This window comes from Dermacentor albipictus, chromosome 5, assembly GCF_038994185.2.
Source record: "Dermacentor albipictus isolate Rhodes 1998 colony chromosome 5, USDA_Dalb.pri_finalv2, whole genome shotgun sequence".
NCBI lineage: Eukaryota > Metazoa > Arthropoda > Arachnida > Ixodida > Ixodidae > Dermacentor > Dermacentor albipictus.
This window is the reverse complement of record NC_091825.1, coordinates 106,366,425-106,392,991: the sequence shown is the minus strand read 5'-3', so window position 1 is coordinate 106,392,991 and position 26,567 is coordinate 106,366,425. Positions and strand designations below refer to the sequence as shown.

At 46.9% G+C, this 26,567-nt stretch overlaps 1 protein-coding gene across 2 annotated transcripts; it reads right to left on the bottom strand.

The window, feature by feature from the left end:
• Nucleotides 1–8,737: 8,737 nt before the first annotated feature.
• LOC139060007 (uncharacterized) lies at nucleotides 8,738–26,193 on the bottom strand. Of its 2 annotated transcripts, XR_011514561.1 has the most exons (5): nucleotides 26,034–26,193; nucleotides 24,648–24,976; nucleotides 13,405–13,551; nucleotides 11,769–11,855; nucleotides 10,789–10,929 (listed from the first exon to the last, which is right to left on the bottom strand). XR_011514561.1 is itself a non-coding variant. In XM_070538683.1 (4 exons), the coding sequence occupies exons 1-4, from the start codon at nucleotides 26,034–26,036 to the stop codon at nucleotides 10,710–10,712; spliced, it is 699 nt and encodes a 232-aa protein (XP_070394784.1). In that variant the 5' UTR covers nucleotides 26,037–26,193; the 3' UTR covers nucleotides 8,738–10,709. The 2 variants fall into 2 exon arrangements, 1 of the variants encoding a protein (XP_070394784.1); XM_070538683.1 differs by lacking the exon at nucleotides 11,769–11,855 and having other exon boundaries at nucleotides 8,738–10,929.
• Between the last annotated feature and the right edge of the window lie 374 nt (nucleotides 26,194–26,567).

Sequence of the window (26,567 nt, the reverse complement as noted above, 5' to 3'; positions counted from 1 at the left end):
GAAAGGTGCATTGACATTTCCAAAGTCGTGCTTTAGATTTTCGATTCCGGAATTTTGTGGGTTTAATGCTGTTGTAAACATTTGACGCCAAAGGTGCATCGAACTTTTAAAGTCGTACATCGGGCCAAACAACGAGACAAGCCAAATCAACATACTATCAGACAAGTTGACAAAGCACGCAGCGAGGTCCGATGAGACAAAGCGTTGTGGTGCTTCATTTGTGCCATCAGGTCACAGAAAAGAATATGAATTTTTTTTCATCTGCGCCAAAGCATCCATGTCAATACACTAAAGCCACAATTGTAACTAAGTTGTTATTTATTTTTATACCTAGACTTTTATTCGCGAGGATACATTAAGCCTCTTTCTCATCTTTCTTTTTTGTTCTCGCAACCCACGGGCTGCCAATCCAGCCAGAGCGCATGCGTTTCCCTCGTGCTGCATCGACAACCACGCGGCGCACTTGGCTGCGCGTTCGTTTTTCTCTGGCCGACTGCCTTTTCACCTGGCAGAGTTTTGGACGCTTTCTGGCTAGCAGACGAGAAAAAGAAACAATGCATAGTCGCTCGCCGCCAGCATTGCGGGGACTCGACGGATTGCAACGCGTTCGCTTGTGTGCGCAAGGGAGAAAAGCGGGGAGGAAGCGCGCCGCCTTCTGTCGCACGCGATACATTTTGGGAGTGGAGGGAGGGGGGGGTGCTGTGATCTGTGAATCTGTGGTTGCGCAAGCTGTTTATTTGCCTTGTTTGACGCATTATATATAGTGACTTTTTCTTAGGCACGTAGATTTATTGGAGACTTATACGTATATTTAAACATCTTGTTGCGAGGTTTTCTGTATATGCGCAGTGAACTTTGTTTCCAGTGCAAATTTTTGCCCTGTATCACGCTGTATCTTCACATATGTATATTCCATTGTATCTTCGCATTTCTAATGTACGAAGGCGAGTCAAATGAAAGTGAGACGACCCACCCCGCGCAATAATGGTTCGGTTCATTATTTTCGAGGCATGCGCGTAGCACATACGCATCTCATTTACAAGTGACATGCAGAGGTGAGGTTAAATGTTCTTTAATGTTCTCATAAACTGGGTTGAACAGGGTTACGTGACATAATGGACACTCCAAAAGTTGAACAGCTTGGTGCCGTGAGGTTCTTGACAAATGAAGATGTTTCCCAAAAAGAGATTATTCGCCAAATGGCTGCCGTATGCGTTGAACATTGCGTTTCATTGGCCACTGTGAAGCATTGTAGCAAACTGTTCAAAGAAGGACATGAAAGTTACAAAGACGATCCATGGCCGGGCCAAAGCCACCATGCAATCATCCCCAACACAATTGAAAAGGCCGTGGTTGCTCAGTGGCTATGGTGTTGGGCTGCTGAGCACGAGGTCATGGGATCGAATCCCGGTCACGGCGGCTGCATTTCGATGGAGGCGAAATGCGAAAACACCCGCGTACTTAGATTTAAGTGCACGTCAAGGAACCCCAGATGAGGGTGACGACATTTTGTCTGCAATTGTGACCGAGGATGACTCATGGTGCCGCTACTACTAGCCTGAAACACTACGGCCAAGCTTACAGTGGAAGCATTTGAATTCACCACTCCAAAGGAAAAGAAAGGCCGTCATTTCTGTCGGAAAAGTGTTGACTTCTTTTTAGAACGTCAGGGGCCATTATTGATCGAATTTTCTAAACCTGGAGAGACTCTAAATCGTTTCAGAGATTGTGAAAGGTGGGATCGGCTGCGTGTCGCAATCAAGAACGAACGACGTGGAAAATTGAGCATTGGGAACATGTTGCTTCACAACATTGCCCGTGCCTACGTCGCTGATGTGGTTAATAAGAAACTGGTAAAGTTCAAGTGGGAAACGTTGCAACATTCCTCATGCAGCCCAGACCTCTTTCCTTGCGTCTTCCACATTTGGTAAAATTTGAAAAATCTGCTCAAGGGAACCAGATTCGTGTCGGAAGGTGACGTGTAGTCATTTACAGATTTTTGAGGCAGCAACCCAAGGAGTTTTATGAGACGGGAATTACGCGACTCGTTAATAGGACAAGTGTCTAAATACTCATGGTGACTACTTTTAAACAAAGTACCCCGTTTATCATATATTCGCATTGGCTCACTTTAATTTGACTCGCCCTCGTATATTTTGCAGAACTCCTGCTTTTTTAGATGTGCTCTCTGTTGCGACTATAATTTCGGAGCAATTGCTCGCAATACACGAGCGGTGACAGCTGCTCCTGCGCAATACATTCTAACAAAGGACAGCGTCATTGAGATTTTCCCCTGGTATATATATATATATATATATATATATATATATATATATATATATATATATATATATATATATATATATATATATATATATATATATATATATATATATATAGATAGATAGATAGATAGATAGATAGATAGATAGATAGATAGATAGATAGATAGATAGATAGATAGATAGATAGATAGATAGATAGATCCCTCGACTAATTCTGTAAGGAGAAGGCCGAGCGGCAAAGTGAGCCCCCCACGAACGAAATTTCTGGCTACGCCACTGCCTGTGACCCAAGTTGGCATTATTAAAGAGGTTCATTGAAGACCTGCATAGACCAAATGGTATGTACCTAGTGCTCCAAGTCGGCGTCAAGTAGTTTCTGCGAACAGGGGTCCCTGCTCAGTGCCGTATCTAGTGGCCAATGTTGGTGTGAAAGAGCTTCGTTGAACATAGGCACGTATGTACACATTGGCAGATACTCAGTGTCCCAAGTTTATCTGATGGTTGCTTTCGAACTGTTACTTCAGCACAGCAGCTTGATGTGCTAGCCATCGACCACGGACTAGCCACTGATCCAGGTAAGTGGAAAAAGGTTAGATACAAACATGCATACAAAGATACAAACATAGATAGATAGCCCCTGCAAAGTGTGTGAAGTACCCTAAGGATGCTAATGCATTAAAAAAGATAAAAATTCCGAGCCATTCCACTCTGTGAAGGTGGATGACCAGCGGAGCTGTATGCATGGTGATAAATATGTTGATAAGAAATATGTTGATTGAAAATAAAAGACATACCACAATCAGGGTGTGTACCAACTGGGAAACCTCGGGGATTTCGACAGGCAGACAGACAAAGAACTTTAATTACAAGGTCTTGAGAAGCTTTGCCCTAGGGCAGAGCTGCGGGCCGCTCCCACGTGGGGACGGGTAGGCCGAGCCTAACCGCCGCATCGTGGGCTCTCTGGACAGCCCAGGTTTGACGTGAAAGGTCTGAGCTCTGGATGGCAGAGCTCCATTCTTCTTCTGTGATGCGAGTAGTCTGGAAATACTCAGAAAAAACTCGGGGAATTTGTGCTTCTGTCAGGGAAAATGAGCAGTAATTTTGTTGAAAGGGAACGAAAGTCGTGGAAAGGCTGGCTCGAATAACAGGGGAATCGTAGCGAGCCCTCTTTGACGCCGTGTCGTCCGCTGGAGGAGTTGCCGGTGTACATCCACGACAGACCTTTCGGACAGCGGATAATTCGGACGGCTTGGCGGCATCCCTATACGCACCCCATAGAGTCAATGTATAAGGACGTCTGAAATTTCGGACGCGAGAACTCTTCGCCGTCCGATTTTCCGGACTTTCTGCAGTGACCGCAGGTCCGAAACTGCATTAAAGCCACCACCGCCATCTCATTGCCGCCTCGAACACGCGCTCTCGCACGCGGCAACGCTAGGCCTAGCTGCTTCGACGTTCACTAAACTTCTTGCCATTCTGTGCCGTGTTTTTCAATGAAAGAATTCGCCGCTGTCAGCAATGGCACCGACTCCGCCTTTGTGGTACTCGCGATTGGCTTCGAAGCTGGTTAAAGAACGGCGCGTTGCAAAATGCAGATTCCCGAAATCAGCTTCGCCTCAATACAGTGTTGTTACGTGGTGAAGCTACCGCAAAAGTATGGGCTCCCTTCTATGGTCAGGCGGCGCATGGCGCAGCGATCGGCTCAGCCGTCAGCGCCTCCGTGAAACATCGAAGCGGCCATTGTGCGGAGGCATGCTTTTGCGGCGCTCGTTTGAAAAGTGTCAATCGTTCTAAACTGCAATTTTAAAGCAATCGAGGCCCATTTTGGACCACCGACACTGGAGAAAGGACGTCAAATTTATGATTACAACCATGTATATCGTGTCAAAGAAGTAAACAACCCGGACATCGCAGCGAAGTGCTTAAAATAAATTGTGGGGTTTTAGGTGCCAGAACCATGATCTGTTTATGAGGGACGCCGTAGTTCACTCCGGAATAATTTGGACCACCTGGGGTCCTTCAACGTGAACCTAAATTTAAATACACAGGTGGTTTCGCCCTCATCGAAATTCGGCCGTCGAGGCCGGGATTTGATCTCGCGACCTCGTGCTTAGTAGCCCAACACGTCCTAGCCACTAAGCAACCACCACAGGTCGCGAAGCGTTTGTCACAACAAAGCAAGCATGCTTACGACGTCGAACTCGAAGTAAGTTAACAAATAATTCTTTTATGCCACTTAAGGGAGCAAATACGGCCGTGGACGTTTTTCAACTTTCATTTGTAGCTTCATTACTTGGAGCGTGCCTTGCACCTTACAATTGTAGAGGTTTTGGCGAAATGGCAGGGAAGTGCTTTTTTCTCCATTGACAAAGTGCCTCGAGCATATTCTGGTGTTGTAGTTCGGGCTGAAATGGGAGAGGGCATTACCGCTGAAACATAATAGAGAGCAATCTAAGCTGAGACTAAACAGCGTGAAAACTGAACAAATATGCGCTAGCGTGCGCGAGAGAAATGTTAATTTTCGAATACTCGACATGTGCTGCGGTGTACTCCAACCTTAATTCTGTTGTCCTAAGCGCGTGAAAACATCGGCAGGAATGAGCCTGGTTCCAGCAGTCGCGTCTTGATCTTGGAGTAGGAAGAAGCACAGTGTGTACTAAGCTCCAACACGGAGCGCTTACGAAGTTATATTTGACACGTAACAACCGCTGCGCGTTTGTTTTGGAGCAAGACGAGCTAAACAACTACCTAAACGAAATTACAACAGCGGGAATCAGTTCACGCGTTTTCATGCAGTGGACGCTTTATTGTGTTTTTACGGATGCCACTGCTGGTTTTTTTCTTCTTGTCTTTGCATTTACGTCTTAGTTCGTTTAACAGAAATTCGCAAGACCGACACCAACCGCGACGATCTACTTCAGCCGCCGGGTTGCTTCCCACGGTTTTGAAGGGAAGCGGTACAATTTGATGGCGACATCCCCTTCGCGGTTGTGGGAATCCTTAACGCAGCAGTATCTGCGCTTGTTCTTTTTGTGCACACGTCTCACGGAGGAGCTGCTAAGAGGCCGCGGTGGATCCATTAGAAAATTGGGAGAGCACGCTTTCAGGCGGGCCTGAGCGCACCACGGATAATGGTGAAATGACGGTGAAGGCTGTTAAGAACGGCCCGATGACGTGCAAGTTTTGCCTGCCAGTTGCGACAGCAGCGGCAACCTTGTCTCGGAACGCCATCGCTACGCTCTAGCCTCGTGGCCATTGTGACTAAGGGGGTCGGCGGACCAACTATTGTTACCGAGCCCGTGGGAACGTCTACTGAGACCCCTTCCCACGCGCCGACCAAGACTCAAGACAATGGGCAGCCGGCGGGCGCGCTGCGGGGGTCAGCTCGGGGAATAAAGTGCCCCTACGGTGCCTGGTCGTCTCCCCTACGGTGCCTCGTCAATTCGCCTACGGTGCCTGGACGGCCGTTTCCGTCACCTGGGTATCGGGGGAGGACCGAGTGTTTATAAACCGCTGTTGTGCGGCTGCTCAGGACACTCTCTCTCAAGCAGTCATGTTAGACTGATGTACTTTGTCTCGCAGTCATGCTAGACTAATGTAAGATACTGTAAATAAACCCATATTCCTCGTTCTCGATGAGAAGCAGTCTTTCCCTTCACCAACGTCCTCAGCGTGGATAAGTTGGACGACGGCATGGGCCAGCTACCTTCTAATTCATGCCGGACTCCAATCTTGACAACGGGTTACGAGCGATGGGATTGAGCCCCCAATCCTAACAGGGCCAACTCGCGCGTGCTCGCCGCCGCTGCTAAGTGGCGCGACATGCACAGGCAAACAGCCCCTAGGGACTTTAAGGCAAACTTCATTGCATACTTCCCATTTCGGTGAAGCATAACAAGCGTGGGAAGGGGCAATTGTCACGGAACACAGTATCTATTCCTTAATTATACACGCGTGCACCCGCCATCTCCCGTCACAGTACGAGCACCGATATGCACAATAAGTGTACTGGCAGGCTTTCAGAGCTTTTTCAGATGTGCCTGCGGCGATTTGAGCCCTTAAAGGCAGTTAAAGACATGCATTCATTTTTTTCGAACTGCCCGTTTTTTCGGACGTTTTCGCGGCCTCTAGAGAGTCCGAAACATCGGACGTTGACTGTAAAACTTACTAAGAGGATGGTTCAAATGGTCTGTGGGGCAAACGCGCGGCGGAAGGAGGACGAGAACAGAAAGGGCCTACGGATTGAGGAATGAACGGGAAAAGAAGCGTGCTGCCGCCGGCTTGAAGGAGCTTGAGCGCAAAAGACAAAGCATTGGCTGACGCGAAGTTGCAGGTTTCCCTCATCCATACGAAAACAAACTCTTTAAAGCAGTGAAACGCAACACTGAGGCGTTGTCCGCGGGCTGAGAGTATGTCAGGACAGTTGAGGTTGACTTACCGAATGCTGCGAGAGAATCTCACTTCTGACGAAGCTCAGGCCTCATACTAATGAGCTTGCTATCAGTTGATAGCAATAGCTCATATTGGAAAATATTTACTTCTGTATGCATCTCCTTTCTATTCGTATTTGAGAATGTTCGACGCTATTTGCAATGGGTATTACCATTTTTTTTCGGAGATATATTATTCGCTGTGCATTTTACTAATTTCGCCCTTTTGTATTCTTTTTGAGTAAAATAAACATTACTCCTTACTATTCAAACTAAATTAAGTTGTCTTTCTTGTTTTTTAACATGCTTAGTAGAAAGCGACAGCATCAGGCGACATGGTGTCAACCCGTCTTGGCATAAAACAAAGTTCTGTGTCACTCGGGGGATTTTGCAAGGGCACTCAGGGAAAACCTGGGAAACTTGGGGAGTTTAATTGGAATTGTCAACTTGGAAGACACCCTGCATTTTTGTTGTTGTTTTATTAAATTGCATACTCAGTGCTTTTCTGACTTTTAGCCTTCTTTTCTTTGCCTTTTTTTGGATTTCTTATCTGATCACGAAGGTGACTATCACTTTATGATCACTATGATATATGGCTAGTGGCTCTGTGACAACACTGGAAAGGTTCTTGGTGAATGTGAGGTTTATACACGGCCGATGACGCACTTTCCATCTGACCGAGACACGTCTATGTTGAAGTCAGCCACATTTACGATGGGAGGGAAGTCGGTATAGGGGTGATCCAACCAAAGGTGCATACTCTTGGCGTTTGCGGCACGATCTTCGCCCGTTGCCGCCCGCCGTCGCCGCGCACATTCCCGCTTCTGTTCACGACGGTGTTCTTCGTGGGTGCGCTGTTCTTCCACAGTCCTCACCGCACGCGGCCTACCCATTGCACGGGTGGAAATTAACTGAGATAAGGTTACGTGGTTAGCGTACAGAGACCGGGACATCGAACTACAATCCATACTAAACACTGTCTATTCCTGTCTTATTTTTTTTATCAGAATAAGTTTTGACACTTCTCGCGACTAAATGCAGCTGGGGCATGCCCAGCGATATGATTTTGCTCTATGCTTTAGCTCTTTTAGCTCTGGGGTGACCACCATCTCTTTTGCCTGCGCACACAAACCACCAGGACCTAGCGTATAACAGCTCTGCTGTAAAACGAATGGGCTTCTTGGAGAAGTAACATTAGCACAGCCTCAATAAGAGATGACCTCATATTGTGTTCACTCTTCTCCGCGGCATACATTTTTCTTTTATAGAATTGATGGCACTAGTACAGTTTCTTGCACTCGAATTGACTCAAGTCTGTCCAAGATGTTTTGTGATGGCTTTACCGCAATACAGTTGTGTAATGCGGTGAAACATACACAGTGTATTGCGGTGAAGGGAAGTGAGAATTGCACAAGTGCCAATTGTAAGCAACGTGCAGCAATTTAAAATACTTTGGTGGAACCTCCAAGACACCCAAAGGGACAACGGGATGCCAAAGCTGGAACCTGGACATATCCTTAGATTGGAGGCTTGGCGAGGTCTCGATGTGCCGAGGGTGTATAAGGTTTTGCATGTGACCACCACCAGGTCTTGCCAGTCCCAACCAATGGTCCCAACCAATGACTGCCTTGGTTCCAGTTTTGATCCCTCTACTGCCTCTTGGGTACCCTGGAGATGCTGCTCCGCTCGCTTTGTTATAATCTGAGGTGCTGTCCTGAGGCCTCTATTTGCCAGTATTATTTTTATTTTCGCATGCTAAATAATCTCACCGTACTCAATATCTGTGCTGGGGTGAAGTTTGCTAATGCATATTCGTCATTATAGAATGGATTGCCCTGAAAGCATTACTTTTTCACTCGGGCATTGCTGCAAGCAATGTATTGCTGATCTGTGTGATGCAAGTATATTGTGTTAAAAGGTAGCGCTAAACAAAATGAACCTTGATGCGTCGGTTCTGTACGCAGTGTTAGCACAAAGAAGTCAATGGCTTGACTAGTAGACCAATATATATGAACACATTCATAGTGTTTGAAACTCTTGTTTATTTTTTTCCCATCAATTCAATGTTTTTATTCACTGTAAAAAACAAGGCTTTGTGACATGGAAGTGACTGGTATGACAAGTACACGATTCTTTGGCAGGCAAGGATCTTCTAGTACAGTTACGACAAAAGTCGTACTGGTGTGGAAGAAAGAAAACTCTCATCGAAGCTAGTACAAATTAGGGACATTTCGGTTATTTGTATTGACAGGAAACTTGCTGAATGTCACTGCACTGATGCTCCAAGGGAGTTGCTGAAAATATTTAGTGTCGTACTATAGTCTGTCATACAAATATTTATTTATATAAAACACGTAGAATGTCCTCAACACACAACGCCTAATAACAAATTGCACCTTTGAAATAGTGCACTTAAACATCTTAAATGTACGTTTTAAATGATTACTAACACATATTATTGATGTTACAGAAGCTCTATCATGTCCATCTTGCATGTAAAAGGGTGTGACTGAGATAGTATTAAAGCTGGAAAACATGATAATATTGTATTTTTACTGAGGTTTGTCTCGAAATGCTGGACCTGGCGTCGATATGATCATGATGTCATGACGCACGGCAAAATTCTGGTGACATTGGGTGGCAATAAGGCTAAGTATGACAACGTTGTTCATACAAAAAATTTAGTGCTGCCCGCTTTTATTCTGGCTGCAGTCGCATGTGGCAGCTGCAGTGATAGCAGGAATGGTGCAATCCGATTTATATCATGATATTATGATGCATTCACGTCCTGAGTACGGAAACCAAAACTGGCTCGTAGAAACAAGTATTGCAGTGAACTATCTGGAGCGCCCTGAACGTGCTTGATTAAAGATTCTCTTGGGTTCAGAGCAGTTGGGTTGTTGCTTAATAAAGAAAATTACTTATAGAAAATATCATACCTCTTTAAGCACTCATGTATGAACTAGTTGATGCTGCGTTCAAGCACAGGTGCTGTAATGAACCAAAGTATACTTCTGAAAGGGAGCTAAAGTATAGGCTTTGAGGCCTTGGGGGAGTGCTGTATGCATCTTTTGACTTGTATTTTAAGTGTTCAAAGAGCAAGCAGCTCAACTATTTTATAGCTTAACCAACTTGTATATAAATATTGAAGGTTCTGCTATCGTAACTGTATTTCTAGCAAGCAGTTCAGGTTTATTCCAATCGTTTTCGTTACTTGTTGTCTTCATTAATCTGCATAAGCAGCTTACAGTGCCTAGATAATAATGGAGCCTAGAAGATGCTGTAGTACGTATTGGTGGCTTGCACTTAATCATTAGGACCACGGTTGAAGAATCAGTAGCCTGGTGAATCTAGTTCATGAGTCTTGGAATCTCTGATATGCACCCATAATGATATTACGTGCAAGCTACCTTGAAAACATTTCTTGTAATTGCGTACTGTAACCAGATGATTTAACGCATACAGGCAACATCAAACACATCTACACAACTGCTCTACTCCCTACGGTTCGGCTGTAGCACCGTCCACTAGAGGAAGCACTTGCAGCCGTGTTCAAGAATGCGCTGTGACTTGAAGCTCTTCCCCATATGCACAGAGCGGAAGGAAGTGCTGCCCCTCAGCATATGTTGCTGCGCTGCGATAATGCCACTGAGCGATTATAGAGCTGTTTTTGTAGTTGGACATCTGGAACTTCTTACTGGAAGGCACTGGAGCAAAGCGGTGTCTCCCAAGGAACGCATCGCAGGAATCACCAAGTATCACTGAACCACAGTGACTTCTTTAGCCAAGGTGTGCTGCCCCTCACCTCGCAGTTCGAAGTCCAAAACACATTTTGCGATACGGGGTTAGGTTGCATTCATGTTATTTGTCCGAAGATGGTGATTCTAAAAGTTCCTGGCTTACATTCGCGAAATGCACAGAGGCGACACCCAGCCAGCTTCTCGCCTGAAAAGAGGAGGAGGCATCGACATGCTGCATCTTATTTTGCCCTTTGTCACTGCAGACTGTAACGTTCATTTGCGTGTTCCCTAGGCACTGGTGGCGGAGGGATCCGCTTGTCCTGAGGAGCGAGTTGCAAGGGCTTGGCCTCGCCGGATGCAGGGGACGGTGTCGTCTGCAGTTCTCGCGGAAGCAGGTCAGGCGGTAAGAAGTATTGCGTGGCGATGAGTGGTGGCAGTAGAGCTCCACCGAAGAAGTTGGTCGTCGACGTGGTTCTGCAAAGCACACCACAGAATTATGGCTTGATTCGCTTCAAGGCGTCTCCTTGTTAGTGCTTTTAGTTCCAGTATTCCAAATTGTCTACGGCTTTTACAGTGTGGCCCACTGTTCAAGGGAACCCATGAGTGTAGGACATGTAGAAAGCATCCCTTCTGGTAAGTATACAATCGCGCGGCTTTGCAGCAGCACCGGCGTGTTTTGCTTGGCAAGCATCTGCTGCAGTGTGCTGTATCGGCTGCCGTTATCCGTGGCATGCCATCATTCACACTTCGTCATGGGGTGTTTCCATCTGACGTAATAGTAGGGTTGCCTTTGTTGCGCTCCTGGTATGCTTGGTTATGACATTCTTTCGATTTGGCTTTAAATTCAATGATTTCCATTATTCTTTTTAAAATATGGGGGTGAGTTAGAATGTGACTCCTACAAAATTTGCCATTTAAGTAACTAGCCGCAAGGTTCTAATAATAAAAAAAAACTTAATTTAGTTCTGTTTGTCTTTTGAAAGTCACATGAATAGCGGCAAAGCATGTCCGCTTCGCCTTACAGCTCCTTTGCAAACACATCTCATTCACTACGCTCATAACCATTTCATGAAAAAAAATTGGTTAGTAAAAAAAAAAAAGAGAAACCGTATAGCCCTCTCTGACAAAACGAGGTGTGCATTCCTGCCTCCAGAAATAAATTACAAAAACAACAAAGTCACTTAGCAAAGCTTGCCATAGCGACCCCAATAATTGATCAACGCAACTGCACTAGCAGATGGTTTATTTCCTTACCTTAGCTAGCTCTTGCGAAAGAATACTTTTACCTACAAGAAATCATGCAACTTAGTTACTTTTCGAGAGTCACCCCGTTGTCATGTGGTTGTGTCCATGCGGAAGGGAGTTGTCCGTGGTCTCAGTAGCGAGGGCGTGCAAACCAGCTGCATGCGTGAGTGGGTCAGTGGGACACAGCAAGGATACACACACGCATATATACATATAAAGCCAAGGGTTGGGAAACAGACACATGCAGGTGTGAACACACTTGGACATAGGTGAGGGTAAATCTACACAAACGTGTAGGAGGGGTGAGAACGCTGATTGATTTAGAATGCATATATTGATGTGGGCTGGTCTTAATTATCACACATGGCATGCGTGCATGGTACATATGCTTCAAGGAGGATGCAGGGAATGCTAAGGAAGATAGGTTTGAAAATGGGTCAGCTTGGTGTTAAAAAAACAATTAAACAAGAACGTTTAAAATGCGTGAGGGATGGGACATGGCTGCTTCTGTCATGAAAGTGCATTTTCGGCCTTTTGATTTGCATTCCTTACTTAAAAGGACACTAAGATAATCTAGGTTAGTTTAGACTGATGAAGTGCTCCTATGAAGCTCTATTTTTCGCTAATTTCATGGCTGAAGAGAAGGCTCAACACCATTTCTTTTTAATTTTGCATCAGAACTACTGCACTAGTACGTCAGCGTGGCGTCCTGAATTTTCTCATATTTGGGGTTGTAGAACAATACAAATTCTCCAAACTTGCTAAGTTCAGTCTTTGGCTTCTTTAGAATGCAATATAGTCAATCTTTACCTACAAAACGTTAACTAGATCCGAACAGACGCCATCAAAATCTGTGACGTCACGGCAAGCTCATGCGGGAACTTCAAGCCGGCGTCGCCACCCGTTTTTTTTTTTATTGCTCACCAAGCATACTCTCAAGGTGCCTGTTTTGGCATTTTAGAAGAGTAATATGCTAATAATAGCTCAACCTATTCTTCTCATTAGTGTGCCTTTAATTTTTAGGATGGATGAATTCACCTACAAATCCATTGCTTTGCTAAAATGCGATGGCAATCGTAAATTGTAGCTGAAGAGGAAGGACTACAGTGGGACTGACACGTGACTTTTCGATGTCTGGTGCACGCTTGTGACTCCTTCCATAGTTATTCTGAATAAGGCGCACTGCTAGTGGCACCATAGCTTAAGCTTTGCACTACTGCTATGGTCACAAATTATAACTCGCATGTCCTTCATGATAACTGAGAGCCTGCGTGACCATGCGAAGATGGACGACACGTACGGGCAGGCGTGCAGACAGCCGTCAGTTACACAGTAGTTGCACTGAGTCTACATGTCATCGCTTCGATTTTCATCATACTATTGAGGAAAGAGGCTATTAAACACGGAACAAAAATGAAGCACTGTCCTGCCAAATTCTCGAGTTATTCCATTGTGTGTGTGTCATTACATTGTCATGCTTATCATAAGCACTTAACATCATCATTCCTTAGTGCTTGCTGGTGCACTAACGGGCATTTTTGCACCTTCTAGTCTTTTGTCTATTTGCTAGCGACTAGCTTTCATATCATGCCAAGCTGACAACCTCATACGCAGTGCAGTGCAAGTCACAAACATAGGAACACAGGGAGCGGGTGGTTTGAAAGCTTGGGCACAGGATAGAAGGTGACGGTATAACTTTCTCACGGGAAGCTGTTCCCGATGCCCTTGCGTCCTTGCACTCCCTGCCCGAAGTCTCCAGATTTGCCATTTCCAGAGGATGGCAGGAGGTCACGAGGAAGCAGGTCCTTGGGGAAAGTGGGGAAGAAGGTGTCCTTCGGGAAGCCCAGAGCCCTGCACAAATAGCAGCGATTGCACTTTAGTTAAAACACGCTGCAGAGTATAACACGAACATTAAACGACCCAAAAGACACCAGATGGACAAAATTTTAGTCACTAGTCCATCGTGCTTCCCCTCAGGTCCTTTGACCCATTGACCCCGCCGTGGTTCCTCAGTGGCTATGTTGTTGGGCGGCTGAGCACGAGGTCGCGCGATCGAATTCCGGCCACGGCGGCCGCATTTCGATGGAGGCGAAATGTGAAAACACCCGTGTACTTATATTTAGGTGCACGTTGAAGAACCCCAAGTGGTCGAAATTTCCGGAGTCCTCCGCTACGGCGTGCCTCATAATCAGAAAGTGGTTTTGGGTCGCAAAACCGCGTAATTAAATTTTTTTGACCCATTGAGCCATCGAGCGAAAAAGCCGGCAGTGTCAGTAGCAGCGAAACGGCACCTAAATTTCCATTGGCTGCGACGCCATGTCACGTGGGTGTCTCAATGGAGCAGAGCGGGCGAATCGGATCATCTGCTGCTGCGCTAGCATGCCAGGTTTTGCGTGAGGGGAGAGGGCATCGCCGCGATGCCACGTCACCAGCGTGCCTTGACAGATCAGATACGGCACCGCGACGCCGTGTGCAGGCGCGGTTCCCGGTTGCTTTTGTTATCCGCACGTTCCTTGTCTACACATGCTCTCGCCTATGTTCTCACTGCGCCACGGTGAGATCGCTTGCCCGCGAGAAGTTCATAACTTGAAGGACCGCTTAGCGGCGTTCAAGTGGAAATTAATGCTTTCGCAATCACAACTCATAAGAAGTGCTTAGGTATCTTCAAATTTTTTTCAATCAACCTTATTGGCTTCCCTTATTTCTTTTTAAAGAAGCTAAGAGCTTGCCCGGCTGCACATCCATTTCATTCATTCATTCATTCATTCATTCATTCATTCATTTATTCATTCATTCATTCATTCATTCATTCATTCATTCATTCATTCATTCATTCATTCATTCATTTAGAAAAGAAACGGCATACATCCTAGGTGCACAGCGACATCAAGACGCTGCATGTAATCTTACAAACACAAGTCTAAAGAAAGTTCAAATTCACGAACATCGCTTGTATTCACTGCAAAGCTCAGAATGTGTTCAATCGCAACCGGGGCAAAAAATTGTGCAGAAAACCTCGACGGTGATTGTCATTGTCATTATCATTGCACCGGCCAATTAGGTTCGGTTATTTCCGCGTGAAAACAACTATTTTCTCCGTAAAGATCTGTCTTGGCAAATTTAATGAGGGATCCTGGTATTAGTGCTCTGCCAAAGTTAATATTTTAGCTTGAAACAACGAACCTTTATTTTCGTGCCATTCAATTTTACATTGTAAGAGCAAAGTCTGTGAGCGAACTCCAGCTGGCTCGACTCTCTTTCAGAGGTGAAAGAAAGGTGCACTGCGTTTTCAGTTTTTTTAAACAATGACATTCTTATTTACGCATTTCGAGTCGCCGTAAGGACTTCATTCTATGAATGTGCACGCTGAGGTTTGTTAATGGTTTGAAAGGTTAGGCGAAGAAAAACGTATACGAGAGGAGCAAAAAGGACAACAAAAAACGTACGAGGCCGTGACTTGAAATATCTTTACCCGACGCAGCCATTGCTTGGGCGCGAATACCAATTTTAACGCGACATCGTTAAGGAGTTCGTGTCGCAGAAAAGCCGGTGTCGTCGGCGGCCGTGAGCGAAAAATCCCGGAAGGCAATTCATAAATAAAAAACAACTTGCAAGATGGGCTGGGGGGGAATCGAAGCAGGGTCTCCGGAATGTGAGACGGAGACGCTACCACTCAGCCACGAGTTCGATAGTTCAAGGCGGGACAAAAGCCCGTCTAGTGAATGCGGTGTTGCCTTAGAAACGTGCTGTAGAAAGTTATACTGCGTTGTATATCGGCAATTATGAGCATGTAAATTACACAAGTCCCAGTTACACGAGTAGCGAAGTACGTTTCCACTACATTTCTTCTGCTCTCTGCGCACACACAGAGCCATCTTGCGGCAAACACGCAAACACAGAGACCCCCTCCCCCTCCTCCTTGCAATGTACGGCGCTGCTCCGACACGTGTCACGCCACTCGCTCCATGATCCCCGCGACTCGCCTTCATGGCGAGTCGCGGCCCGGCTGTCCGTGCCGATCACGACGTTTGGCTCGCGTAGATCGTTTTGAGTGGGCGATGCGAACGGGGTGCGATAACGCTATCGCGTTCCACTCTTGAAGGCGAAGCTTAAGCGTCCTCCAATGTTTTTTTTTTAAACCTAATCGAATACGAATCGGATAGTCTGGGAAGTGAATCGAATCGAATATCGAATAACTTTTGTAGAACGAACAGCCGTTTTCACAATTTTAATATAAAACGGACGTTCACAATCTATAGCACTCTTAACGTTAGCAAGTTTCTGTTTTTACGCTGCACTTTATGAAGTGTATTTCATTAAAAGCACAAATGAAGCATCTTAGGAACAAATAAGGATTCATAGTGGTTCCGTTCCCGAGCTTGGATGGTAAATTACGTGGGCCCTACTGGCGCGACGGCGTCGCACTGTATTTATGAAGGCGCGAAGTACGTGGTCGTCTGCATAAACGTGTAGTCGATGGCCGAGCAACTGACGTGCGACCGTCTGCACCTATACTTAACCTTCTCCTAGCCGCCTTCTTAATTGCCACCCGCCACCGTGCATGGCTCAGTGGCTGTCCGTGGCGTTTCGCTGCTGAACACGAGGTCGCTGGTTCGATCTCCAGCCGCGTTCCGCTAAAGGGAAAATGTAAAAATGCGCGCTTTCGGTGCAATTAACCCCAAGTGATCAAAATCAACCGGGAGCCATTCCGCCAGAGCATATTTGGGGCGTGAGCGCCATCTGTCGACCTCGCTCGTTACTGGATTCCTGTGCGAATTGTACAAATATCTCTTCAAGAAATACGAGAAGCGCGGGAAGCTGCGATTGCCGCTGCATGTTCTTGACATTATTCCACGATATCGGTGAATCCATCATCTTGTCAGCCCCGATTGGTCCATAGGTACTGCCGCGGCATCTCTGATTGGCTCAAAACGCCGCCATTGCACGAGTTAGACAGTGTTCAGAACAACACCCTTGTTCGGAACATTTTTACAGTGATGGCGCTGCCAATATTCGAAATATCGAATGCGAATCGAATAGTCCCCGGTGCTATTAGATTCATGTTCGATTCGAGCATCCACCGTCCGAAATTGTGGAATATTCGTTCGTGATCGAAAATGAGGGAAAGCAATACTTATGGAATCTCGAGGGGGAGAGAGAGATCGATGCAGGCGACGACTCAGATGATTCTACTGGAAGAGAGCGCGCGGTAACAGCTAGCAGACAACATAAACCAGTTATTTCTATTTTACAAGTTCTTCATTTGAGCGGACGTCCTGTTGCTAACGGCATTACTTGCGAAATATTGTGAATGGGTCTCATTTGTTACCAAGTGGACTCTGCACAAACTTTTTATTTTGTTTTATTTAGAAATGAGCAATTCGACATTCGATTCGTTATTCGAAGCCCAGTTTACCGAATATTCGGATTTGATTCGAGAATTTCATTGTCCGAATACCCCTAATTAAAAAATGCTTCCTTTTTAGAGTATGCCTTTGAATCCACTTTTGCTCGTGCAAGAAATCAAAACCTATATGACAGATTGTGCCAGCGACAGCCCTTGCTCGCGACCTTCATAATGACGTGAACAAAGCCTTGCTAGGTCTGAATATCCATGCCAATAAATTATTCACGCCGTGAAGGACGGAGAGAGGCGATCGTTTCGCGTCTCAGTAGCGTTGACCTGGCGTCTCTCTTTAACACTGTCACGCTATTTAACGTCCTGTTGTTTGTTATGTGACAGTGCCGATCAGCCGAAGTAGATCATCTAAAACGTGAAGAGACGTATTGTCAATTAAGCACTTCAATCCGTGTATACTATCACCCGTATGATTCGGACGCGTTTATGACCGGATATGCGTATAGGTGCCTGAAGTGCACTAACATGAAACCCTTGAGCTGATCAACAAATGACCTTCAACTCCCCCTGCTTCACGGTGTGCACTCGAACTCACTTTACGTGCACACGTGAGTATACTCACGTGTGCACAGACTCCATGGCCATCTACGAAATAAAGTTTCCCATTCCATTATATTCACTATAAGCGCTGCTCGCGGTATAAACTCGCATGGGTTCACTCACCGGCACGCCCCGCACTCATCCTTCCGGTATGTATGCGATGGATTGCTTTCAAGGCATCGTGAAAGCGCAGGGACACGGTGAAAGCACTATCCTGCGCTTCCACGCGCCTATGGCACGGATGATGAAAATCAGCGGACCAGCCATCTTGGTGAACCTGAAGGTGCATGCGACTTACATACGGTTGTACTTGGACCGTTACCGAAGCGCTCGTACTCATGGACATTTACTGACGATCGTGCGGCTCACTTTAACTCACATGTCACCGACACGAACGCGTCGGCACGTGCTCACACACTCGTTCATTAGCTATAAGCAATGATTGCTGCGGCACATTCGACTGGTTGTTTCAGAGCACTCCGACAGCACTATATGCATATGCTGTGCAAGGCAGAAACTATAAGCTTTAGTGCGAGTGTATCGCTGCTACACCTGCTCTTTACTGTAATACAGCGTTAAAGCTGCTTTCAACGACTTTCCTAGCACGTCCAGACCGCTCCACAGAACGGCCAGCCGAATGTGCGCCATAGACTATAGCTGTGCGGGCGGGGCATGCCTGCATGCAACAGCGATGCCGTATCGGGCCAACACGACCTCCTTCTCATCGCGCGTCATCTGCGATTTCCCACTCGACTTGCAATGCAATACGACCTCTTGCTGGGAATTTCCGACGGCAGTGCGCATACACTCAGGCCGCATATGTGTAGAGTGTTTATCATGGAATACGGGGAGAAGGGTTTCACGGCGTCGTGTGATCGTATCGTGATCGCGTCGACAAGGCGGCAGTTGGCACTCACAAAGCGCGGCGCGGCCGCGTGCATTTTTTCCTCGTTCAAGCGCCACGTAATAAGGTAGGGAGAGACGACCTCGCGGTGTTTGTTGGTCGAAGAGGCGGTGACACGGGGCATTGCCGCAGGACCGTCCGTGGCTTCCTTCTTTGCTTTCAGTTCGACGTTGTCGCTTTCCAATACCCGCAGGTCCAGTGAATAATTGAGGGGTTCCGCGTACTAGCCGTCATTCGGTTCCGCGCTGCAGGCAACCAGACCGTATACGCCGCAGTGTACATAGTGACCTGCTTATTTCCTCACTCGCGTGCTTTCCGTGAGCAAGCACCGCCTCTGTTGCGCTGCCTTGAGCAAGTTTTATCAGGAACGGATCGTCCGAGTCGACGCGCTCAACGACGCAAATTGATTCGCAGTCGCACTGATATGATCGCGACATAAATCTGTTCATTCGTTTGTTTTTCTGTGCTTTAGGAATCATTTACCGAGGACCGCGCGCTCAAAGACACATGCCTTTCGCGCGTTTCGATCGCTTGTCAAGGGGAAAGTGGGACTCGCAAAAACAAAAGAGGGATAGAGATATCCAAATTGCTTATGTGCATGCCTTCCTGTGAATCTTATACGCAGCTGAGGGGAGCTTTCTCGGTCTTTTTTGTTTACCTGTTGACAGTTTTTATGTTATTTCGAGCCGTGTAGACGTGTTCCAATGGCTATTATTATGACTTTTTATGTGAGCTGGATCAAATTTGCACCAGAGTGTCAAAAAAGTAAAGGAAACGTTTTCACCAGTTTTCTTCCTGACCTTCGTCGGTGTTCTGTATTTCAGGTGTCTTGCTGACTTGATGTTTTTATCAGCTCGGCCTTGTGAAAGTTCTGTTGCTAGTAAATTTATAGCTACTGCAAGGTTACCGCTCCTTAAAAGTTACTCATAATGCTTCTTTTTCTCCTTCTGTTGCACGCTCGTTCTATCTTCATCAGTTGCAATAATGAACAAAAAACAAAGAGCAGAATCGTAATTCTTTTCAAGAACAGGAAATACTGATGACGCATCCCCATCGCAAAAAAAAAAAAGGTAATCTGCATGGCCAATTTGCCGACAACGCTCGAGTGGTCTTTACTTGTTTTGTGATCGGCTGTACATTATGCAACGCATGGCAGCACAACATTTTAATCGGATAGAACGACCATTCAGCTGTATTGAGACCCTTTGCCGAAGGGAGAATTTCGAACATCTTGAAAGGAGCTCCCGGTCGCGAGGGTGCTTTTTAGTACACACCTGAAAATTATTCTAGCTGTTTGCACGTGGTGAAACGCCATCCGTGATTCATTCATAGGAACGCCGATACGTTGTCCCGATTGAGTTATAACCTACTTTAAGAAACGTTCTGCTTTAATTGCACATATTCCGTTTGTTGAGCCCTCGTAATTCCGCACATAGATGTGCCTGAAATAGCCGCTCTTACGTGTCTCCTCTTCTTTTTTCTGCTCAGACATACTATAAGTTCATGTGACAACGGCTGTCACATAGAGATAACCGCTCGGTTACTTGTTTCAACCTGTGCGGTGTCCGACTGGTTTCACAGTGTTTCGCTATACGACGCTAAAACAGTCGGCAGTAGTATATTGTTGGCCGAATGGGAACTATATGACTGGAAGCAATTAGTGTCTTTATCAACGGACTAATTCGGTGATATCGCTTTCATTCACGTCACAACGCGAATAAATAAACGCTCCTGATCGCTTCGTAAAGCCATAGTGCACATACAAACGGCAGCAAAATAAATCGCCAGGAAAACCTTCGATGTGCATGCCTATAGCTTCAATATGTCTACTTTATTCATAGTAGCCTCGAAGCTAGACATAATGGAAAGATGGCGAGCGCTATACAAGCATCACGGTGACTGCAGAGACTGCGCGCATGCCCTTTCATTGCCGGGAGATAGGTCTACACGGGGTCGCATTTTCTCGCCACTGTAGACATATCTGCCTTTTGAAGGAGCGCCTGAGGGTATATAGTCTCTATACAGTACTTCAACATTCATGATACTTCGTCTGGAGAGCAACTTAAAGGAAGTAAACATCGTTTACACGTGGAGTTGCTGGTACCTCTGTATACGTCTTCTTCCTCCATTCTCTTTCTTTATTCTATGTGCAATATGCCTGTTCATGTTGAAAAAGCAGCTCAAAGCACGAAGTGGAGGAAGCAGTGGAAACGAAAGAATTATTGAACAACAATTTCTTGACAAGACACTTTCTCGTTTCCGTTGTTCCTTTAATTACGAATTTTGACCAACTTGTCCCAAATTGCCATTCTGGTTTAGTGTCTCCGTATATTTAAAACGTGCGCTTACAGGTACGTGGCCCAACGCATTTACATAAACAGGCGTAAACTGCGACGTGGTAGGCGCTTCATCGTATACTTTCTTCATTACGACAGCCCTACCACGGTGGCGCCGCATGTACAACTACTGCGGGAAAGCCGAAGGCGCGCCAGCGGTGTGCAAATATGCGCCCGGCTGAACCGCCCCGTCAAACTTCGATCCCCTCATCTGCCCGTCAAAGCTTGTCCCAGAGAGAGAGAAAAGAAAGACAGAAAGACAGAGAGAGAGAGACTCGCAAGGTTTGGCACGCAGCCCGACCGCTTCGGCTGACATAAACAACCAAGTAGGCGACGGCAGTTTATTGCGTTTTGCGTCACGCCCGGTTCGTCCGTGAACGTTCGGCACGCGTCTGATAGAGTCTCGCCTTCACTTTCACCGGGGCCGTACAGGTGCCGAGCTCTCCAGCCGCACGCCCAAACGTCTCTTGAGTCGTCACCACTTGATGGAAGGGTTCGCATCTCGAACACCCGGCGGGGTTGCCGTCGACGTTAGGTCCCACGTCACCACAGTACGAGCCAATCGGAGCTGAGCGACTCGTTCTCGCGTGCGCCGTCGACTTGAAACGTGTACGGGTTTTGCCCCTTCACTTTACGTTTACCTTGCTTTTCACGGTGCGTGGCCGAGCTTCAAATGTTGACGAACTGCTGCCGGATCTGGTTCCGATTCGTCAGCCGCGACGCCTGCGACGTGGACATATACGTAGAACGTGTATTTGGCAACCTGACCTTATGAGTGACGTATGCCGTGTGACCGACACATGGCGCCTGGTACAGTAGATGTTCTGCTAATGCAGTTAGGTGCAGCAAGGTTAACTTATAGCACACCTCCCAGACGACGATACGATGTTCCTACAGTTTCTCACTGAAGCGGTTATTGTATACGTAATCGAAATGTGTATAGCTGCTACTTAACGTCAAAAACAAGACAGGCGTTCAAAGGAAGCTGGCTGCTTGAACTGACCGACAGTGGATGAACAAGCAATGCTGCTGTTGCTATGTCTCGACAACTTCTTCGTCAGGACTCTTTTCGTCAAGGCCTGGCGAGAACAAGTCCCCTTGCAGACACGTTGGTTACAACGCCTTGTCTTGTTCAGCCACTGTTTATTGCTATTGAAGATGTTACTTTACGTATGGGTTTCCGATTGTGGGTAAGGTCGAGGTGCACGTGAGTTAGTGAAACAAACTGAAACATAAGAAAAAGAAAAATGATAGAAGCCGAAAAAAGAAAGGAAGACGTTTCGGCAATTATTGTTGTTCAGTTAGTTCAGTGGGTGGAGCACACAGTAATCGAGATACATGCCGCACATAAATAAGAAAGTCTGTAGTCATGCGTGGACGACGTGTGGAGCAATCGTTACGACCACGGCTCCATGGCTTTATTTCACGAGCTCCCGCAAGTTCACCGCAACACTTTCCACGGGGGAGAGAGAGGGGAGAGAAAGAGAGCAAATTTCCTGTGGGCAGCTTCTATCGCTGTCGAAATGGAAACATATCAACGAAGGAGAGCCAGGAACGACGAGAAAGTGAAGGCCTCTGTTTTAGTGAAGCAACTACCACACAAAGGCAGCAGACAATGAAAGCCAAGGACGTCGCTTAGTATATATGGCGGGAATTCCCCCTACGCTGTCCTTGTAGTCATTGTTCTGCTGGCCTCACATGGCAGTCATTAAACAAAATACGCCTGACACAGGGGTCGCTGCAGAGGTGTTTTGGCTCTCGGCGCTCGTTGCGCAGCACGCCGCGGTAAACGTTCGGCCACACACAAAAGTTCGCGGGACACAGTTTCCACGAGAAATGGAAATTTCTGCTACATTGGAGCACGGTGCTTCTGATTTAATAGGTCACTCGTGTAGGCTGCAAAAAATAAAAAAAAGAAAGGAAGAAACTACTGCAGTCTAAAATTTTGAAATCAGGGCCCAGGCTTCGCGGGAATTCAGCTTTCTTCGACAAAATACCCGTGTCCCGTAAATTTTGGTGGTTGACTGTATACATGGCGGCTACATAAATGTGGTGGCATAACTGCGGTGAGATAAATGGCGAATGCATATTTCAGCCGTAATTGCGCTGGACTTCGCGGCTGTGCCGGTATTTCATTTCTCTCTTACTCGTCGTGTTTACGGTTCGTATAAGCAAGAAGCCGCATTCAAAGACTGCATAAAAAAAAAGCGCCATGGTGCGCGGTGTACAGACGGATGCGTACGCAATTAATTGCTCTCACGCGAAATCGCGGCGTTGCGACTGGGCTGTAAACCGGCTAGCAGGATCGTACCTCCCGTCGCTTCACGTAGTTTGCTCGCTTGCATTGTTCTCACATGGTGCCGGAAGTCGAGCCGCATACATGACGTGAGTGGTTCGTGCAACACGGATGCTACACGGTAAAGGTCGTAGCTGCGCCGTCAGCGTGGTCCTGCGACCTTGCACTTCTCACTTAATAATTGGGCATAACGCCATATAACGCGTTTGGGATTTTTGGCATTCGTAAACTCTAAAAAAGTTGTGCCTAAATGAAAAAGAACAAAATACAAGATTGATTAAAAAGAAAAAGAATGAGCAACACGGGAAGGTGAGGCGTGCACACGCGTACACGGATACAGCACTATTCTCCATTCCTTTTCATGTTTCTGTATTTTGTGTTCGTGTTTCTTGTTCTGTAACATTTAAAAAGGTCGCTAAACGCAAATAGCAAGCCAGTCTAAACTGGTACATGTAGCATTCCTTTCAGACCCAAATTTCCTTTCATTTCGCGGAAGAATAGGCTTGATCATTAGTTGAAGAAAATGAATGCCAAACTTCAATGAGTTTTTCGCCGAAACGTCAGCGCCGACACGTCATGGTGGTGTCACAGGTTTCAACATATCTGTTTTTGTATTTGGGACAATTTATAGGGCGCTGGACAAGTGCTTGAAACTTGCTAGGTTGTGTCTCTGGTTCCTTTAGAATCATATGTAGTCATTCCTTACTAAGGAACAGTTGCCAAGACCCAAGCATGCGCGGTCGAAACCCATGACGTCACAGCGATCTCTTGCGGGGACTTTAGGGAGGCGTCACTACATGTTGTTCGTTATGGCATCTTTTCTGGCTCACTAAGCGTGACTATACTAATACAGGCGTCACATGTACACTCCTGATCGCGGTGGGAGCTCATACGGATTGGGCTTGATCCGGATAGAGTGTTCCTGCACGGTCATTTGCGTTCGCAATTCATCGGGATCCGAATCCGGACAATCGTGATCTGTGAATCGCGATCGCAGGCAGACGTCTGCGCCCTCTAGCGCAGCATTCTGAAAATGCTAAATACAAAAAGTGAAGACAGCTAAAAAAAAAAACATTCAAATGCCTTTTTATCAGCAATAGTAAGCTGTAAAATCGAAATATTGTCCAAATTTAAGCATATATTGCAAACCTGAATTTGTAATCAAGGCATTATGCAGTTCTGAGTGTTGCCGAAGGCCAGTAGACGATATATAACTCGATCCTTATCGTTGGATCGTGTAGCAGCGATCATTGTTGATCGCCATCAAGACATCTGATCCGGATCGGCCCCGATCCCGATCAGAAGTGTACGTGTGACACCGGTATAACATAGCTTAGCTTAATACTCATATTTAGCGTGCCCTTATAGGCTATGCACACCTATATAATTTGCCGTATGCCGTTTCATAAAGGCGCACCAGTTGCGACGACTCGGTTTCGTGCGCGGACTTACTTGAACAAATCGAAATGCGGGTCTCCGAAGCCGGGGAATCCTCCGGGGAAGCCAGTCTTGGACGGGTCCGGCAGCAGGCTCCTGGACTCGATGTCGCCCTCGGGGTCGTCGCGGATGAACTTACGCCTGCCGTCCTTGTCCACCTGGTAGTGCGTGAAGCGGCTCTTGCCGGACGAGTCCTTGTAGCCCGAGCGGCCCGTCACCACGCCGTCGGGTCCGAAGCTCTCGTGGTGGAAGCTGCTGACCGAATACGAATTGCCCTGGCCCGACGTCCGGGCGCATAGCAGGACGGCCACCACGAACACCGCGGCCAACCGTGTGTACGTCGACTGCGGTAGAACCGGGAAAGAAGGTCGAAGATGCGTCTTTGGCAATAAAACAGGCGGCAGCAAGAGCCTGCTGCAAAAGCTCTGCTGTGTTTTATAAATACATGATTTTTTTTTCTTCGGCACGAACAAGACGTATTAAAAGAAACAGATGACGCAGCACGCGCAGCGCACTGTTAAGTTTCATGCTTAGCCCGCAAACCAAGAACAACTCCTCGCGGCTGCTTCGCTCCTGACAGTTGGCATGTCTGGATCACCGTGTGATTGAATACCTGCCAAACAGCGACCACGGAATGAATGCACGTGGTGCATATTTACCATATCCCGGAACCTATCTAACTGTTACCAAGCTAGTGAAAACTGCTTTAGGCAACGAGCAAATATTGTGGTATAGGTCTGCCTCGATTTCTTCCTCTGTCCAAGGACTGACCTCGTATACAATGCTGTAATGAGTACGGTAAGTGCGAGGCTAAAATGAATAATGTATGGCCGTCGTGGCCGCCCCGTAACCGTCTCAGCTGTGAGTGCAATGTCAGCTCAGAAAGCGAAGAGCGGGACGTCATTTGGACACGCACAAACACAGTGGAACGTATGCAGATAATATGGGAGAGAAGCCGACTACTGTGACAATATCTGGCGCTTGACCTGCCCTTACAAACGCGTTTTTTAAAAAAGAAATGCAAGTCGCATAAGTTGAAATTGAATTTCGCAGATACACGGCGTGCGCCCTATACTCACATCGGTGCTTAGCGCGAAGGGGTGAAGCGAAAGAACCAATTCAGACGATCGCGGGCCGGCGCATGACAATCGGAGAAACAGGTCGGGTCGCGCGCGTCATCGTGCATCACCACACGCGTATACAACAAGCAATTTCGTGCCTTAACGAGCCGGACCCCCCCTATCAGCGCCCCGCGCACTGGCGCGCTTGCGCCGTCATTGCGTTTCTTTCCGCGTGTCCGAGCAACGTTGCGGTGCGCCTCCAGCGCTTCTCGCACTGCTATATACTATCCGTTCCTCAGTGCACGGTGGCTGCCGAAAAAGCCTGCGGTCTCCCACTGACCATTGTGAAGAGCCTCTTCCGCGTGTACGGTCCACCGTCCGAGCGACTGCTCCGAAGAGAGTGTATAATCCTGCGCGCAACCGATTAACCTCTCCGCCGGAGAGTATATATAGGAGACCTGGATCGGAGTCGCCGTGTCGCGCCTTTCTAGGAAGCACCAGCGCGCTGCAGGAAGCTTAAAGGACTCGCGGACTGGGCGTCCTTGGGTGATGCGTGCCTGCCAGTCGCCGGCAGCGGTTGGAGCGCCGCCGCCGCACGCGGTCCGTCCCGCTTGCGATAGGCATCCGCGCGGCAGACGATGCGCTTTATCTTCTTTCTTTTCTATTTTTTAAATTTCTTTTTGCGAGCCCCAGCGGTGGAGCACAGGACACTCGGCTTGACCGCAGCCGGGAGCTTTTCTATAGCCTGGGCTGTATTCGTAGCACGTATGCCAAGCATTTCCTTTCTTTTCGTTAAATCCGTAAGAGTGCTGATTTTACAGCCTTTGAAGGTGTTATAACATCCTTAAGGCTGTATATATTCTTTGATGTTTTC